This window comes from Vombatus ursinus, unplaced genomic scaffold (genome assembly GCF_900497805.2).
Source record: "Vombatus ursinus unplaced genomic scaffold, bare-nosed wombat genome assembly UNPS02014769.1, whole genome shotgun sequence".
Classification (NCBI taxonomy): Eukaryota; Metazoa; Chordata; class Mammalia; order Diprotodontia; family Vombatidae; genus Vombatus; species Vombatus ursinus.
In genome coordinates this window covers 1,958,048-1,977,928 of record NW_020954547.1, presented here as the reverse complement: position 1 = coordinate 1,977,928, position 19,881 = coordinate 1,958,048, and the positions used below count along the sequence as shown (strand labels likewise).

The 19,881-nt window shown below is 37.5% G+C and overlaps 1 protein-coding gene across 2 annotated transcripts in view; it reads right to left on the bottom strand.

Moving 5' to 3' along the window:
• ALG14 (ALG14 UDP-N-acetylglucosaminyltransferase subunit) overlaps window positions 1-19,881 on the bottom strand; it is an 87,816-nt gene that overhangs the window by 42,618 nt on the left and 25,317 nt on the right. The window contains exon 3 of one of the 2 annotated variants that reach the window (XM_027862618.1): window positions 10,002-10,124. The exons of the other annotated variant lie outside the window; for it this stretch is intronic. Coding sequence (XP_027718419.1) covers window positions 10,002-10,124 — 123 coding nt within the window. The remainder of the gene's footprint in view (window positions 1-10,001; window positions 10,125-19,881) is intronic. 2 annotated transcript variants of the gene reach the window in all.

The window sequence follows — 19,881 nt, the reverse complement described above, 5'->3', positions numbered from 1 at the left end:
ATTTCTTTCCTACCTTTCACTTCCAAACCAAGAAGTCTGTCAAAGGACTATTCTATTTTTCATTAAGATGGCCACATGAAAGGTACAGAGGTGCTCAACTCTCCTACTTTGATTTTAGCAATGATCTAAAAAGAATATAATGAACAAAAATTCGAAAGAGAAACTTCAGTTAAGCTCCCATACCCAAGCCTGGGATTGAACAAAAAGGTAACCAGAAGTTACAGACAGTGGAAAAAAAGTCACGCCAAAGAAGTCAGCATAAAGGCAAGAAAATGGACAAGAAGCCCAAACCATGGAAACCGTCCAGGAATTCCCAGGGAGGGCAGTAGATTATGGTAGCATCTTGACTAGGGTGGCGCCACGGACCACAGACATCATAGCACCATGACCAGAAAAAGCTGGGTGTGGGAGGTGAGTAGACCAGTAGTCCATAGGAGTACCTTGGCCAGGGACAGCCAACCATGGAGCTGTGATGGGACCACTGAAATGTACCAGAACTCAGAGACCAGTCACAGGAGAGGAAGTGGAATCCAGAAGTAGAAACTCAGAAAAGCGAGGTCAGGAATAAAGAGGGGCTGACCACCTCATTTAAGAGTGTGGCAAGGGGTAGAACCTAGCCCTGACACAAATCCCAAATCATTGAGGCTAGAGATATGAGTAAAGAAAATAAGACACCAAATAGCACTAAGAAACATTATGGGTCCAAAGTTGCCCAAGAGGAAATCTCAATAGAAAAAAGTAACTCCAATATAACCATAAGTAGGGTCTAGAGGGAAAAAAATGGCTTGGCATAAGAATACTTAGAAGAAATGATGCAAAGGGTAAAAAATTAAATGAGGTTTGGAAGAAAAAAACTGAAGAAAAAATGACTTAGAAGAAAAATTAGAAAATATCACCCAACTACTTGAATCCTTAAAAGTTAGAGCAGACTAAACAAATCAATGACTCCATGAGACAGTAAGAAATATTAGAACAAAATCAAAAGACTGAAGAAAATATAAGATATCTACCATCAAAAATGCTCTGGAAAACAGATCAAGGAGAGACAATTTAGAATGAATGGACTTCCTGAAATCAAGATCCTCCTCAAAAAGGCTAGATACGATAATTCCAGAAATCATAAATGAAAACTTCCCAAATTTATTATAATAAATAGGCAAAGTAAAAATAGAAAGAATCCACTGGTCACCTCCTGAAAGAAACTCCAAAATGAATTTATTTGACTTTTTGGTCAAAGAAAAACCACTACAACCAGGAAACCCCCCCCCCCCAAAAACAGTTTAGGTATAAAGGAACCACTGTCAGGATTACACACGATGTGGCAGCTACTACAATAAAGGAGAAAAAAAATTTTAGAATGATATTCCAAAAGGCAAAAGAAAAGGATAACAACCAATACTCTGCAAGACTGAGGATAATTATACATAGAAAAAAATTGACCTTTATTGGCTCATAGATAGAGCACCAGGCCTGGAGTCAGGAAGATGTGAACTCAAATTCATCCTCAGATACTTATTAGCTGTATGACCCGAGGCAAGTCACTTAAACTCTGTCTGCCTCAGTTTCCTCAAATGTAAAATAAGAATAATAATAACACCTATCTCCCAGAGTTGTTGTGAAGATAAAATGAAATACTTGTAAAGAGCTTAGCACAGTGCCTGGCACATAGTAGGTACTTAACAAATTACTGTTCCCTTCCCTCAATGAAATGGAGGACTTTTAAGTACTCCTGATAAAAAGACAAGAGCTAAGAAAAAACTCTAATATACTAATAGAAGATTCAAAAACAACCTAGAAAGACAACTACATTAAAGAAATTAGGAAAGATGATAAAATGCTTACATTTTAAGGGGAGGAGAAGAGAATCTCTCTTCCAAATCCTAATGACTTCAAGGATTACACAGAAAATTAAATAAGACAAACAGGGGTTGGTAGTGGGTTTTTTTTTCTTCCTGTTTTGAGAGTCTTGAGAAAGGAAAGAGAAGGAAAGGAAAAAGGAGGAATATACTAGGAAAGAAATGTGAAAAATGGGAATTTTTTTAAACCAATTCTCATAACTGGGTTACTAAAGAAGAGCATTAAAAAAAAAAAATGGAGGAAGGGCCAGGGGAGCAGGCATCACAAGAACATTATTGTCATTTGAAATCGACAAAGGAGGTTTGAACCAAGGAGGCTAAACTTCTTCAGAAAGCCACTTAGATTGATGCCTCCACTTTCCTCTCCTCTCCTCTTCAGTTTAGCCTACAACCTCTTCATTCAATTGAAACTGCACTTTCCCCAGGTACTCATGATCTTCTATCTGCTAAATCTAATAGCCTTTCTCTCAATCATTATCCTTCTTGATCTCTCTGTGGTATTAAAGGCTGCAACTGTCCATTACCCTGTCCTCCTGGATACTCTCTCTTCTCTAAGTTTTGGTAACACTGCTTTCTTTCCTGGTTCTCCTCCTTCCTGTCTTACTGCTCCTCCGTCTCTGGCTTGCAGGGTTTTTATCCAAGTCACATACCCTAACCACAAGTATCCTCCAAGGCTCTATCCTAGGCCCTGTTCTCCTATTATACTTTCTCTTGGAGATCTCATCGGCTCCTATGGATTCAATGATCATTTCTATACAAATAATTCTCAGATTTGTTTACCCAGCCCCAACCTCTCTCCCGACCCCCCAGTCTATCTGGATGTCCTGTAGACATCTTAAACTCAACAGGTCCATTTGTTCTGTGAAGTTTCAATTCAGTCAAAGGTCGCACTTGAGGACCTAGAGAGCCACATGTGGCCTCGAGACCACAGGTTCCCCACCCCTGTAGCTATACCACAGAAGCCTCACAAATAAATACAGAAAATAGAAGTATTAAAGATATATTTAATAAAAGGCCTTTGATGAAAGCATTAAAATTTAAACAGAAGCTAAACAATTTTATCCTAAAGAACTTATTGGTCAAAGAATAAATCATAGAAAGGATAGATAATTTCATCAAAGAAAAAGAGAACAATGAAGAAACCTAGCAAAACATAAAGTAGTCTTGAGAGGAATATTTATCTTTAAAAATTCATCAACAAAGGACTAAAGAACATAGTGAACTAAGCATGATATGAAAAAAACCTAGAAAAACAAATTTAAAAGCTCCAACTAAAGACAAAATAGAAATTCTGAAATATAAAAAATGAAAGAAAAAAAGCTACTGAATTGATAAAAATAAATGCTTGGGATTGAGAAAAAATTTAAAAAAATAGATAAATGTCAGCTACTCTTATTAAAATAAGGAAAACCAAATGACTAATATCAAAAATGCAAAAGGGGCAGCTAGGTGGCGCAGTGGATAGAGCACTGGCCCTGAAGTCAGGAGGACCTGAGTTCAAATCCGGCCTCAGACCAAACACTTGACACTTACTAGCTGTGTGACCCTGGGCAAGTCACTTAACCCCAATCGCCTAAAAATAATAAAGGAAAATAAATAAATAAAAATGCAAAATCAGAATTAAAAACAATGAAGATTAAAAGGGGAAATTATTGGGAAATATGTTGCCTAGCCATATGCCAACAAAACTGATAACAAAAGAAATGGATAGATATTTACAGAAATATAAAATACTAATTTAAACAGAAGTCAATATCAGAAAATGAAACTGGGCAAGTAATAAATGAACTTCCAAAAGAAAAAACAATGTATAAAAGACCATTAACCTTTCTGTACACTGCCAACAAAGCTAATCAGGAAGAAAAAAAAGAGAGAAATTCCATTCAAAATAACTACAGAATATATAAAATATTAAGAATTCTCCTGCCAAGACACCCAGAGAAATTATATGACAACTGTAAAACACTCTTTGGTGCAGTGAATAGAGCACTGGCCCTGGATTCAGAAAAACCTGAGTTCAAATCCAGCCTCAGACACATAACACTTACTAGCTGTGTGACCCTGGGCAAATCACTTAACCCCAATTGCCAAAACAAAAAAAACCAAAACAAACAAGAAAAACTACTCTTTACTGAAATAAAGACAAACTTGAATAAATGGAAAAATGTTAATTGTTCATGATTAGGCTATGCCAATATAATAAAAATGACTATTACTGAAATTAATTTACTTACTTAATGCCATACTAATTAACCTACCAAAGGTAGGTTTTGTTTTGTTTAGTTTTGTAGATCTAGAAAACAATAACAAAATTCATGGGAAGGAACAAAAGATCAAGTGTCTTAAGGGGTAATAATAAAAAAAAAGTAGGAAGCAAGGGAGTTTGGCAATATTAGATTCCACTATTTGGTAATAGTTAAAAACAAAAAAGTTGATCAGTGAGACCTATTTGGAGCACAAAACCCAGATGCTAAAGAATATAGCAGAAAAGTGTTTAATAGATCCAAAGGTACCAACTACTGAGGAAGACTAGCTGACAAAAAAAAAAGTGGTGGAAAAGTGGAAAGTAGCCTGGCAGAAATTACCTCAAACCATGTACCACGATAAACCCCTAGTGCCTTTTTTGACATGATTGTTGATACCTTGCTTTCCTTGTTTTTAGAACTACCTCTGAACATTTATCTAGGTAAGAGTTCTTATTCTTCTATTTGGATGAGTTCCTTTGGGTCTTAGATAGCAAAGAGACACAGAGAGAGATAGAGATACACACACACACACACACTCACTGTAAATTTTTTTCATGTTAGCTGTTTCCATTTTAATTATTGCCTTGATGTTGTTTGTTAACAAGCTTTTCAATTTTATGTAATCAAAATCATCCATTTTATTTTCTATGATCCCTTGTTTGGTCAAGGACTCTTCTATGGATAGTTGTGAAAAGTATTTCTTTTTTACTCTCATTTGTTTATGATGGGACCTTTTATATCAGGACCATGTGGAGCAAGCAGCACATAAGATAGACAGGAGAAGGAAGAAGCTGGAATGAGGAAGACCAGTTAGTATGGTGTTACAATAGTCCAGGTAAGAAGTAATGAGAACCTGACTAGGCGGGTAGCAATGGAAATGGAAAAGGGAGGAGGCAATAATTCCTTCTAGGAAGGAGATATTTCTCCTAACGGCCTGGGGAAATTCAGGCCCAGTTATGTGCTGTGTGACACCGAGGAGAGGAGCCTTATCTGAACAGTGAAGATGAAGAGAGGCATCAAAGAAGGAATCAGGAGCAACAAATCTCACTCAAGAATTCCTATACAAACAGACAGGAAGTCTGAACCTCCTACCTAATTAGAATCAATCTCAAATAAAAGGTAGACCCTACAGGATTGTCTATCCTGTGCCCCCTGGTGTCTAAGAGAAGACACCACAGTATCCTCTGCATTACCAAAGGAAAACATAAATTAAGCTTTCTTTCTGTAACCTTAACATAACAAAATAATAACAATAATAACTTGCCTTTGTACAGTACATTATAATTTACAAAGCCTTTTCATAAGTATCTCATTTCAGCCACATAACAACTGTGATATAAGCAGGGTATGTATTATCTTTCTTTTACATATGATCTGATAATAAAACCAGACTATTTGGCAACTGTTATCTACTTTTAACTATGGTTTCAAGCTTTGTAAACAGATGAGTTGATATTTTCCATTATTCCTATTTTGTGCTTTATTTAATACTCTGAGAGAGCCATGATTTCATCATATTCCCTCCACTGATGCAGATCATGACCCCTCCACGCCTTCGTATATAGTTTCATGACTTGCTGAAGCCCAAAAAACTCATCACAGAAGAATCACATATATGAAAAAAAACTTCATTTCTTTCCATTTCCCAGAGCCAAACAAAATTACAATGAAAAAAGTCTGTGCATCCTGAGAAACCTTGAGGAAACAAGGCTGCAAAGTTCCAAAAGAAATTCTGGGAGCTATAGCTCTTGAGCAGGAGAACAACAGAAAAGGGCCCATCTGAGAACTTATCAAAGGCTATGTGGTGTTGAATGACCCGGAAAATGAACTTTCTTGATGCTCATTAATAGTACGCTAAAGATTTCAAAAGTCAGTTTAACTTTTTCCAAATGCAAACAAACTTGAAAGGCACAGAGAGAGAGGTTTGAGTTCAACAAAAACTAGGGTACTGAGTTGTATCAGATGTTTCAGACAAAGATGAAATTCTAGTGCTTGTTCTGCTAAGCTCTTTTTTAAACTACTCAGTGGTCAGGTGATAAGAATATGGAAAGTTATGGTTCACTATTTACACTTCTATTCTAGTAACAATGGAAGCAGTTATTTTATAGGCTGGACAGTCTCCATTTTAATCCATACACCTCTTTTCCCTGATGGATATTCTATATGCTCTGAATTTACACACAATCTATAGGGACTATCCTAAAGTCTCACTCTGATGGCTCAACTTGGAGGTGACTGTGTTATTAAATGCGTTGTTTATGGAGTGAAAGTTCTGGAAGGTCCTGCAAAATGGAATGATTTTAAGCATAAGATCAGTGAATATCTGTGGTCTAAGACCAAACTAGAGTGACTTGGTGCCTGGCACACAGTAAGTACTTAATAAGTACTCTATCCAGCTGTCCATCTATCTATCCATCTCTCTCTCTCTGTCTCTCTCTCTCTCTCTCCCTTGCATGTATGCACACACACACACACACACACACACACACACACACACACGGTTGGCTAGATGGCAATGAATTTCTCAGCCACTGGAACTCTTGAAAATCTTCAAAAAGTTATAGAGGGGCTATAACCTCTGTTAAAATAATGAAGTGACAGATCCTTGAAGTAATCTACAGATGTCCTAGCTTTACAACACTCCTACTTCCTCGAAAAATATAACGACAGAATCAGAAGGATCTGAGTTCAAATCCAAACTTAAAATACTTACTGTGTACCCCTGGGCAAGACACTTAACCCTGATTACCTTCAACAATAACAAAAAAAGAAAAATAGGACAACATACAAAATATTAGGAATGTGATAAAAGAAAAAGATGTTTAGTGGCCTTACCAGAAGAAGAAATGATCAATTTCAGTGACTGCTTAAGATTAGACTTAGGTTTTCAAAAGAGAATTTGTTGTTTTCTACCAGACAGAAACACATTTCACCTAAGGGGTTAATTTTAGCATATACGTTATATTAGTATGTTATATACTATTTCATTCTAAACGCAATTGACAATTTAAAAATATTCTTCTAAAATCCTACTGGGTACTTTAGGTTATACTTTTACCAAATTAACAAAAAATCTTGAAAAAATAAAATAATACTATTTCATTTTGATTTTTACATATCATTTGCCATAGTGAATCTTAGAATCTAGTTAAATTTTCTAATAAATTTCACTCATATTGCTTCTATGAAGATAAAACCACTTCTTAGCAGAGATGCTTTGTCACTGACGCTGAAAAACAATGTTTACACTTTAGTTAGGATGCCACTTTTAACAGGATCATAGACCCAGTGCTGGAAGGGGTGCTCAGAGACCATCTAGTGCAATCTCCTTGGTTGACAGATGAAGAAATTGAGACTCAGAAAAGCTAAGAGCCGTGCCCAAGGTCAAATGGCAAGTAACTGGCAAAGGCAGGATTTTGAGCCCCAGCCCTATGAATCCAAGGTCACTGTCCTTTCAACGCTGCCTCCCTTGGGAGAAGGAACGGAGGCAGAGGAGAGAAAAAAACCTATTTTGAAGAGAAAACAGGCAGCTCTATTTAATTTGAAAATAGGACCAATCATTATTATTTAAATTCTCCTCAATATTAAATTTATTCCCTGAAAGATAAAAAGGCCTCTAGGAAGTAACATCAACCTTTTTAGACTGCTAAGGTATTACTTATTCCACTGAAAAAGTAATTAATGAATTCTTGACCTGCCTGAAATGCACCTCTCAAAGTGCCCACTGCTAATTTATGTACCAGGAGTTCTTCCCAGCTACTTAGCATTTCTACTTTCAAAAAAGTATAAAGACTTGCAGCTATTTGGCACTCACATTAGGCCTCTAAGGTCTACATATACACACACACACACACACACACACACACACACACACACGTGTATATATATATATAAATATTTATTTTATAAACGAGAAAAAGAAATAAGGGGCACACAACTAAAGTCAAACACAAATGGTACCCTCCTTGCCTGTGTATCTAAGCAAACTAGACAATTCAGATAATTTCAGACCCCAAAGTGCTATTTTTTTCCCAAAGTGGGATTTTCTTTCCATTCCAAAGAAAAGGTATTTTATTCTAAAGAGGTTTCTCATTCTAAAGAGTAGTAAATAAAATCAGTTTAAATACAGGTTGTGAGTCATTTTTCTATTTCACTTTAGCTGGGCAGTGATTAAATGGCTTTGGGAAACCTCAAGTTTCTTAATGTATAAATCAGCCAAGTTAAGAAGAAAGAATTCCCTTTGTGATGACCACTTCTTGTCAAAAGTAAATGCAACCTTCTTGCTTGTTACATTTCTAATGGTTGTTTCTAATTAACAAAGTTTAATGTGGGTTTGGATAATTCTTGGTTTTTTCCTTAATTCTTTGGAAACGTCTTAAGGGTTCTGGTCTTCCCCTCCTCACTCTGGCCGACTCCCCCCTCCTTGCCCCCCACCTCTGCATTTTTATATTTCAATTCACAAGTCTAACAAGTTTGTATGGAATGTTTCCAGTTTAAGTTGTCAGTGGAGAGAACTTTATTTGTTGCCTGTTCTACCAAAAACTTTTTGAGGGATAATTGTTTCGCAAAGAAGTGCTAGAATTTCAGATGCCTAAGATTCTTTCCTGGATGCTCAAGGCATGGCTAGAGAGCAGGGGATAAAGTCCAACTTTATCTATAATTTAGAGAAATCCAAAACAAACAGCTTAGATTTAAAAGTTCTTGCTCAAAAGAGATGGATATGTAGTAAAGGCCAAGGACTGAACTGATACCATTCTTCCAAATGACTAAGATGAAACACACTTAAATTGAGCTGTTTAAATATATGCTCATCTGACACTGAATGCCCCAAAGCCAAGAAGTCAAAAGTTCCCAATAGGCTGTTTCAATTAAATAGATTCTATAATAAATAGAATAAAAGAGTGGGACTGTGGTATAGTGTATGGAATGCTGAGTTCAGGGCCAGAAAACCTAGGTCCAGTTTCTGACACATATTGGCTGTATAGTCTTCGGCAAATCACTTAACTTCTCAAGGCTCTGTAGAGGCCCTTATCTAAGAATAAACTGCAGAGAAAGTACCAGTTATAGAGTTTACTAGCTTAACTTTTTAATCTTTCTTTTCTGTATTGCCTTCTCTTAAGAAAGAAGAGAAGCTATAAAATTCTATCAACATATTCCATATTTGGTAAATAGACTTTGCCTCCCAAAAGAAACTACAGTGAGGGGCAGCTAGGTGGCACAATGGATAGAGCACCAGCCCTGGAGTCAGGAGGACCTGAGTTCAAATGTGGCCTCAGACACATAACACTTACTAGCTGTGTGACTCTGGGCAAGTCACTTAACCCCAACTGCCTCACCAAAAACAAAACAAAACAAAGAAAAAGAAACAAAAAGAAACTACAGTGAAGAGTAAGATCTTTTCTGCCCAATAAGCTCCTTCCTGATAGCAGCTCAGGGCTCACAGGTGCATGTACAGAATCCACAAGTTGACTACCTACACTAAAGGGGAACTACTTATAGGCAGCCCTGAAAAAAATTAACAGGGCAAAATTTAAGTTCATTAATCATTGATTGGGATCTAGAAGTGGATGAAGAGATCATACAGTCCAACAACTCAATTTTACAGCTGTGAAAACTGAGACTGGACAGGTTAGAGGCCTTGGCTAAAGTCATAGAGGTAGTGGGTAGCAGGTCTAGGATCTGGGCCCAGCTCCTCTCATTTCAAAGCATACTCTTTCTGCAGTCCCATTCATCCTCTCTTAAGTGATCCCACCAATTAAAGCAACTTCCCCCACTTCTTTTGGCAAAGTGTGTTCAAGGGACTTCTTCTAAGATACTACGTATGTTCTGTTATTGGTGTGGGACTTAGCAGATATTTCACATTCCATTTTTACTCTGTGACCCACTGAATTTTACCTACCAAGTCTGGCTTGAGTCGAAAAGTCAGAGGAAGGGAGTAACACATAGCATACAAGGTTGTAAACACTGAAGAGCTCCAAGACTGCTGGACCTCCCGACTCCTTGGAATGTGATGAGTAGTGTACTAGAAGGAAAGAGAAAACCCAACTCTCGTGTTAGATTGCCACTGTGGTGAAACATTACCACCCACTAGCATCAGCATGAACCACTCTTTAGCTTAGTCATCTTTTCTTCTCTAAGCACTTCCAAAACAGAAAGCTTATTTCATTCACTTAGTTGAATAAAACACACCTAACTGGGACATTTTAGTATCACAAAATTTTTGGAGGTAGAAGGCATCTCAACAGCCATCTAATCTTATTCAAAAAACATGCTAAAAATCTAAGTTTCCACATAAAGCAAACAATTAAACTCCTAAACAAGCCTGCGTGATTCTCTGCTTTGGGCTTGGGGAAATCCTATTCTTTAAAGCACAAAAAGGGAGAAGAATCCCTCTCCCACCTTCTTTGAATGCCAATGTCTTCACATATTTGACCTTAACACTTCTCCGGTCATGGAATCACAGAATTTCAGAGTTGTCCGAATATCCTTGAAAAATAATCCCCTCTAAAACATCATTCATTCTCTTTTCCAGGTTAAGGATTCCCAATTATGGCATTCCATGATGAATAAGGGAACTCAGAGGCCCAAGCTCCATTATATAACATCAGACCCAATCTCCTCTAATCAGGAAGCTTCCTGATTGCTGGTGGGCTTTTAGCACTCTGCCCCTATTCCTACATGATAAGTTATAACTATCTTCTCTACCTCGGCCCAAAGTCAGAGAAGAGGCATAAAGAATTATAACACACAATTGAAGTTCATCTCATACCCTAAAAAATAGTATATAACATGCCTCTAAAATACATACAAATGAGTACTTCTTCATATATGTATATGCCACATACTCAGCACAGTATAGAAGAGGTCATGTGTACAGCTACTTTGTAACCAAGTAAGCAGACATTATATTTCCTCTCCTTCTGTAAGCCTATAGAAATCAAGAGAATGGGGCTTAATATGACTCACTGTCATGTACTAATGTAGATTTTTTTTCACCTTCCTTTGAAGGACTCAAGACATTGAATACTCACTGAACACTCAACTTGCAAATAATGAATAGAATAACAGACATTTATAATGTACCCACTATATCCCAAGCACTGTGTTAAGTGCTTTTTATAAATATTATCTCATTTGCTCCTCACAACAAATCTGTGAGTTAGGTGCTATCATTATCCTCATTTTATATTTGAGGAGACTGAGGCAAACAGAGGTTAAATGACTTGCCCAGGGTCACCCAGCTAGGAAGTGTCTGAAGCTGGATTTTAACACTTGCTTTCCTGACTCCAAGCTTAACATCCTATATACTTTGCCATCAGCTACCTCTGAATACTGAATATTTCTCAAACCATAAGCTGCAAAAGTCAGATAGGCAAAATGCTTCTAAAGGAATTTTATCTGCATTTATGCAAAGGGGTAATTTACTTAAAATATAATAAACAGAATACTATTGTTATAAAAATGAAATTCTAGGCCAATGAGGATTCATATTATTATTACTATGAGGTTAATGTTTATGAATTTTCCTTAATGAACTTCTAACAACTGAGATTATTTTAACATCCGTAACATTCTATTTGCCTCTTAAGTTGTATTTCCGTTGAAAAGTACAAAGATTAATAATGTTTTGTTTAAATTTTTAAGGCTATGAGCTCATGAGTAGCAAATGATAAAAATGGAGCACAAATGAAAAGTTCATCATTAGTGGCCTAGGGAAGGCCTACTAAGGCTGACAAATCTAGGTCCTCTTTCCCATCTCAGCTACTAAAAGATAAACTCCCTCCACTAGTAGGGTCTATTCAGTGAGGAACTGGTGAGAATGAGGATCCAAGTCTTGGCTTTGGTAGGCTCTTTCCCCCAGGACTCAATCATGTGAAAAGCAAGGTTACTTTGTGAGACAAAGGCCAACCTTCTGGAGGACAAGGGAAAATGGCTGGAACCCAGCCTGGGGAGAGAGCAAAGGGGCTGTATGAACTTAAATTGAGAAAGTCTTTCTGGGGTCAAAGCGGTACAAAAGCTGTTTTGAAGCTCCTATAAAGACTCCTTGATACAAAACTCAGAGTGACCTTGGTGGACAAGCCTCCTTGTTTCTCTACCAGGATGCAAGCTAGGCTCCTCTGGTCCCCTAAGAAAAATCATTACCACATTCCGTACTTCCTTCACTGTTATACTTTAGCCTGAAATTCTATACAGAGGCCCATTTGGATTACAGAACAGCATCTTTTAAAAGTCAAATGAGGGATTACAAGCTAATTACACATACCTCCCCATTAATTAGTTAAATTAAATTCATTTCTTCCTAATACCTAGCTGAGATCCACTGGCCTAAGGAAAGGGCAGTAGGGCGATAGGTGATTTTGGAACATGGCACATTATGGGGGCAAGGCAGGACTGGGTGGGACAAGCAGTTAGTTTGACAGCCAAAAGACCAAATGAGGGCACCTGATGACTACTAGGCACAGGAGAGGGCATTGGAGGAAGGAAGAAAAGGGAGCAAAAAGGAGGTCAGAAGGCATCACGAACAGCTTTCTGCTACTCCCTAATTTTTGCCAATGAGGAGTTTCACCTTTTCCTTCTTCCAGATGCCTGGTAGGAAAACTTGACTCCAAGGAGAGGAGAGGCCCCAAGCTATTATGGCTCTTCTTTTCAGAAAACAGAATCCAGAATCCAGGTCTACCTAGCCCATCATTCTATGGATCCCTATCATGCAATGGAAAGAGCACTGGCTTTAGAAATCCTGAGTTCAAACAGCCATTTCAACACCTTTGTGGTTCATCTGGGATCCCATTTCCTTAGCTATAAAAGAAGGGGCCGGGACTAGATGATATTTAAGATTCCAATGATTAATTAAAATACAGTATTTTTAACTGAAACTAAGTAGAGTATAAAGAAAAAAAACCCTAAATGTTTATTTATTCAAGGAATTTGCCTTCTTCCAAGGTATACAAATGCATGACCATACATGACCTTAAATACATCTGAATACATTCTTTTAGCCTTGGACAGTTGTAACAGATGGACATAGAAAAGGAGAATGAAGGAACTTATAATAAGCATCAAATCTAGGATTGGAGAAAGAGGGAAGGTGAGGAGATGATTGCTCTATTCCAGCAACTGAGTCCTCCTTTCCTTTACCCCATGATTGCGAACTTCCCATGACAGCACAGGATGAGTGCTCTTTCCATTGCATGATGCAAAAGAATACAAGGGAGAACCAGAGGGGCATATTTTTATCTTAACAACTCTCCTTTAGAAAATCATAGACAAAGTGATGAGATCAGAGGTGTGAACGCAATAAAATTAGATCGAGTTCACCCAGGGCTCCAGCAGGTATGAATAACTCAAAAGGAATGACTAAGAAGACCATCACTACCTGCTGTGGTTCCCAATTTAAAGAGCAGGGTAACAGTATTCGATTATCTTCCTGACACTCTCCATCAACTCCAAGAACCAGAATGAGATTCATCAGGAAGCAGCAAGTAGACAGCTTCTTCCCCCCCCCCCCCCCCCCCCCCGCCCCCAAGCTCTTTCTCTTCCCCCTTAATCCCCCTTCTCCTCCTGGCCAATCCCCTTCCAGACTCCTCAGCAAACCAAATTCTGCAGGGAGTTTACAAGATGTGAACAAAGCCTAGTAAACGCCTAGCCCTGTTTTTGTTGATGCCTCTGTCCTAAAAAGCTGCCCTCCCTTTGTGTTCTCTTCTTTGTCTTTGGCATTGCCAACATTAGTGGGCAATATTCTTCTAGGGAAGGGTTTGTAATCTCCTCCATATAAGAAGTGTCCTATGTCTATTCAACATAATATGTGTATATGTGTATGCATATTTATATGTGTGTACATATATATACATTCACACCTATGGACAACATATATATATGTTTAGAATTGTATTACTAGTTATATTCTCATGTGTAACTCCCAATAGAACTGCTCACACTCAGTGACAACAGAAGTGTCATATTTTTGCTTAATTAACCTCAGAATCTAGCATAGTGATTTGCAACACTCCCACAAGAAACGTGTTAATTAGCTGATTAAACATACATACAGAGCTATGCTACATAGGATCAGTAGGAAGATTTGAAAATGGAATTATTAAGTATGGGTAAGAATAGTGAAAATTTAAAAGGAAACAGAATATTTCTGCAGAATTTCTTGAACCTTAATGGAATTCTGAATACAACACTGGTATTATATGAATTAGGCAGCTAAGTGCTGGGCTTCTAGTCAGTAAAACTCATCTTTCTGAGTTCAAATCTGCCCTCAGACATTTATTAGCTGTGTGACCCTGGGCAAGTCACTTCACCCTGTTGCCTCAGTCTCCTCATCTGTAAAGTGAGCTGGAGAAGGAAAAGGCATACCACTCCAGTATTTTTGCCATGAAAACTCCAAATAGGGTCATGAAGAGAAAGCCATGACCGAAAAACTACTGAACAACAACAACATTGTTGTTTAATTTAAAGAGCATGCTTCAAAATGACTACACTGCTAAGAACCACAGAGCTCTCTGGAAATAAATTCACAACATAAATTAAATAGCACATCCTAGTGATTTATGTGGAAATTATTTTACCAAGGAATCCTGATGGCATCATCAACCACAAAAGTACAAATCAAGTTGGTTTATGAAATCATTCTTTGATCTTACCAAATCCTGCAACTCACTGCAATTAATTTATTCTCTTTATGAATGCAGCATTATCGTAGAACTCTGGAAACACTAAGAAATCTTTACTTGGTGTGACAACCAAATGAAATGATAAGATAAACTTCATATAACCAAGAAGTGGTTTTAGTTATCTTTTGCAACTGCTTTTTAAATGATATCATATGTAATATATACTCCAAAATAAACTATGTCAGACTGTCTGACTAAAACTGATTATCTGAATGATTCATTATTACATCTCATGCATGGCATGTTATAATAGCTGACTTTTATCTGGTTTTAAATATGTTACCTCATTTGATTCTCACAAGAACCTTCTAAGATAGGTATTGCATGTATTATTAGCCTCATTTTACAGATGAGGACACTGAGTCTCAGAGAGGTTAAGTGTTTTATTAATAACAAGTCATGATAAAGATTCTGAAAGACAGATGAGGAAGACATGTATTCCAGGTTTGGGAGGTGGCACGCATGAATGCATAGAAGTGGGAAATGACATGCTAAACGTGGGGAACAGCTGGTGGTCCAGTTTGGCTGGAATATAAGAGTGAATGATGGTAAATAAAAGGAAATGAAACTAAAATACAGAATGCAGCCAGATCACAGAGGATGTTAAATGTCAGAATAAGGAGATTATATTTTATGCAGTAGGCAATAGGGAGATGCTGAGGGATTTTTAGCAGAAGAGTAAAATAATCAGACCTGTGCGTAATGAGAATCATTTTGATGGTTAGTTGGAGAATGGATCTGAGAAGGGATAGACTGGAAGCCAACCAACAAATAAGGCTACTGCAAAGTTTAGGTGAGGACCTAAATCAGGGTGGCCATAGATTGGTAAAGAGAAAGGGACAGATTTGAGAGGTTGTAAGGACAGAACTCACTGAATCTGGCAATTTATTAGACAAGAGATGAGAGAGCAAGGAGAAGTCAAAGATGATTCAAAGATCTCAAGCCTGGGTGACTAGGAAGATGATGATGATGATGATGATGATGATGATAATGATGTCATCAATTGAATTAAGGAAGCAGGAAGAGGGGAAGATTTTGGACATGCTGGGTTTGAGTACACGCCAGATATCCAGGTAGAAACGTAAAACAGGCAACTGAAGACACAGTAATGAAGTTCAGAGGAGACAAGACGTGTGTGTGTGTGCGCGCGCAAGTATATAAAAAGTATATGTGTGTGCATACATGTATATACATAAATACACAATACATACATCTTTATCACACACATGCACATCTCGGGAAATCTGAATGTAGTTGAAACTGTATCCACTAAGTAAGATCACCAAGGGAACTGCAGAGAGAGAAGAGGGCATAACAGGGTCTCAGGGACAAACCACACTAAGGGGGGAAGGAAGGAGACTCAGGTACTGGTAGGAGAGCAGAGGAAGAACAACATCATAAAGACCAAGGTGAGAGGGCAGGATCCAGGAGGGGAGGGTGATCCGTGGTATTAAATGCTGTAGAGAAGTCACAGAGGGTAAGTTACCCAGCATAGGACCTTATATATGGTATGTCTTTTGCATATAGTGTGCTCTTAATAAGTGTTTGAAGGGTTGATTAATTCACGACATTGAATGTACCCTGAGAAAAACCTTTGGGTTAGTAATTAAGAAGTCATTTGGGAAAGAAATTTCAGTAGACTGGTGAGGTTAGAAGCTAGACTGCCAGGCATTGAGGAGTGATAAAATCTTAGGCTACATCAAGAGAAAAACAAAGTGATGGTCCTATTAAATTTTGGAGTCCTCAGTGCAGTTCTGGATGGCACACATTTTAGGAAGGACATTTATAAAATGGAGAACACAGAGGAGGTGGTAACCAGAATGGAGATGAGACCTCACAATATTATCAGAACTAGAAACAATGGGTGGAAGTTGCACACAGATTTCGGCAAGATACAGGGGAACAACCTTCTTTACAATCAGAGCCACTCAAAAATACCACTGGCTGCCCGAGGAGATAACGAGTTCCTTCTCATTGGGGGTCTTTAAGAAAAGACTGGAGGATCACTTGTTGGGTCTTCTAGAGTGGACATACTCAATCAGGTGTGAGTTGGACTGGATGGTCTCTGAGCTCCTTTTCAACTCTGAGATTCTGTCACATTCTGTGAAGGAGCGGTCAGGAAATGGAGGCCGGGAGGGTCCAAGTTTAGCAGTGAAAGGAAAAAGATTTGTAGCTTGAGGAAATATCAAGGTCAAGGCAAAGTTTTTTTTTTAATTAATTTATTTTAAACTTAAATACTAACACTTAAATACACAATAAGAAAAGAGAAAGAAACATTATGAACTTAAATACAAAATAAGAAAAGAAAAAAAAAGCATTGCCATATGCACAGCAGAACATAAGACAGGATTCAAAATATACAGCAATAAATTTCCATTTCAAGAAAGCCTATATGTATACTACACATTGTGTTCAGGGATGTCCATCTTTTCTTTGCTTCCTTGTGAGTTTTCTTTTGTTCTCTGCTATGCACTTTTTACTTTGGTCTTTTCTTCCCCCTTCTTCCCATCCTCCCCCAAGAAGGCTACAATTAAGCATACGTATATTTATATTTTTATATTTATACACACTTATATATACATAAAGACACATACATATACACATATACATATATATACATACATACACCTAGATATATACATATATACACACATACATATATATACACACATATATACACATGCATACACTTACACATATACATACTTAGATATCTATAATCATACTCATATATAGACATATACATTCATATGCATCCCTGTAAGACTGTACTACACTGTCCTCTCATCTCTGTAAGACTGTACCACACTGTCCTCTCTTTCTCTGATAGTGGATAACCTCTTCCTTCATAAGTCCAGGTCTTTCCAAAATTTAAAAAAAAATGTTTTTTAAAGATAGGTGAGACCTGAGCATTTCTGATAACTCAAACAGGAGAAAAATGAAGCCTATCTTTGTCCTAGACACATAAATAGGGTTTATTAAGCAAATAAAGTGGAAAAAATCTCAGTCTATTTAACCTACTTAAGAGAACAGTTCTGGAAAAGCAACACATATCAGAGAGAATCAAAATGTTGTACCAACCAGTAGCAGAGCAAGAATCTTCTATAACAAGGGGTCATGCAACCTCTGTGTGAAGGCCATCAGTAAGAAGGAACCTACAAGCACTGGGACAACCCATTCCACTTTTGGATAGCTTTAACTGCTGGTAAGTTTTTTCCTACATGAAGCCTAAGTCTGCCTCTTTAATTTTTTCCTATTACTCCTGGTTCTGTCTCACAGGGCCAAGTACAACAAACTGGATCGTTCTTCCACGTGATGGCCCTTTAGATACCTGAGGACAGTCATCATGTCCCCAATGAGTCTTCTCCAGGCTAAATAAATGCCCCCAGTTCCTTCAACCATTTCTCACATAACATGAACCTGAGGCCCTTTACCATCCTGGCTGCCTTCTCCTGAATGCTTTCTAACTTATCATTGTTCTTTCTAAACAGTTAAATCCAGAACCAAACATAATACTTCAGATATAATATGACTACGGCAGAGTACTGTGAGCTCAAGAGATATATTTGCAAATCATTATGTTTAATGAGACAGGCATCCATGAGACCCTACTGACCAATACTTGGTATTAGTAGTCAAAAAATAATAAAACTGCATCAACAAATTTTTTTTGATCCAGACTTTTCATTGCTGTCTTCTACCCAAAATAGACCAGGTTAATGAGATTTTAGTTCATATATCAAATGTTGAGACTAAAGGTAGAGACTAAATATATTACATGTGCATGTGATGCTAACTTTTATAATATAACTGCTGAAGAATTTTTAAAAATAATGAACTGCAACCCAGCTTACAAGCAGAAAAGCAGGAGAAACTGGTTTATTTTTCAGTATTGCTTATAAAATTTTAAACTAATATATCCCAGCAGTGCTAAGTTCAAGAATAAAAGGGCATAATATTAAAACAGACAAATTAGGGTTTTGTGTATGGTATGTTAAGTTAGCACCCCACCTTGTGGGAAAAAATAGGTATTGTTAAATAAAGTCCACTTAACTGAGTATCATTTTCAATCACTGTATTTTGTCACTAAATAAAAAATTCTGAGGTACTGACAAAAATAATAAATATTCAGATACTACAATTGGCACTATGACGAATGAAGAAATTGGCACTAACTTACATAAAAACAGATAAAACTAGGGCTGGAAAAAAATCTGTTTGTGAAAGTGATAGAAAATAAAAATCCATGTTGCTAAATTAGAAGCAAATTGTTCTTTTGACCATAAATTGAATTCTTCCAGGGGTACCGACAATTCACTTCTTTAGCCTAGAAACATCCCACTATAATAAGTACAGCATTTTTTGGCCCGATGAATTGTATGTTTATTTTTAAATATTATTCAACAGCCCAGAATCTCTACATAAAAACCAATTTTTGGGTGAACCCTTTTATAGGTATTCCCCAACTCAAAGACAATTATGATCCAAAGTTCCTTTGTAGTAGGTTTGTTTGAAACTGAATGGATTTTGCCAGCAGAAATAAATACCACTACACCACTCTCCATGATCCCGTGACCCTTTCACTAAGAAGAAACAAGTGATCTGTCCTTGCTCCCTCATCTCCCTCCCCGCCTCCTACCCTATCTCAACCCAACTCTGTGTTTTCACTTAACCTTTCCTTTTCTCCCTCTAGTCTCAGCATGAAGTGGCCCTTCCTTCTTGCCAAGACTGATCTTTTCACGTGTTCCCCTGATCCCATCTCCTCAGGGACCTTTTCTCCTTCTCATCTCTAATCTCTTCCTTTTTAAAAATGACCCTTTCATTTCTGTTTACAGACATGCTCAGGTCTCCCCATCCTTAAAAAAAAAAAATGGAGCTTCACCCTGCTTCCCCTTCAAACCATTATATATTTTCCTCCAGGGCAAACTGCTCAATTTTTCCTAGAGGAATGTCTTGATCTCACTTTTGCTCCTATCATTGCTTATCTTGTACCATATTTATTTGAGTACATGCTCCATTAGAATTTCATAAGTGTTTTAAGGACAGAGAACTAGGGCATCTTCACAAGACTAATGCAGAGGACATCAGAACAGTATCCTATGT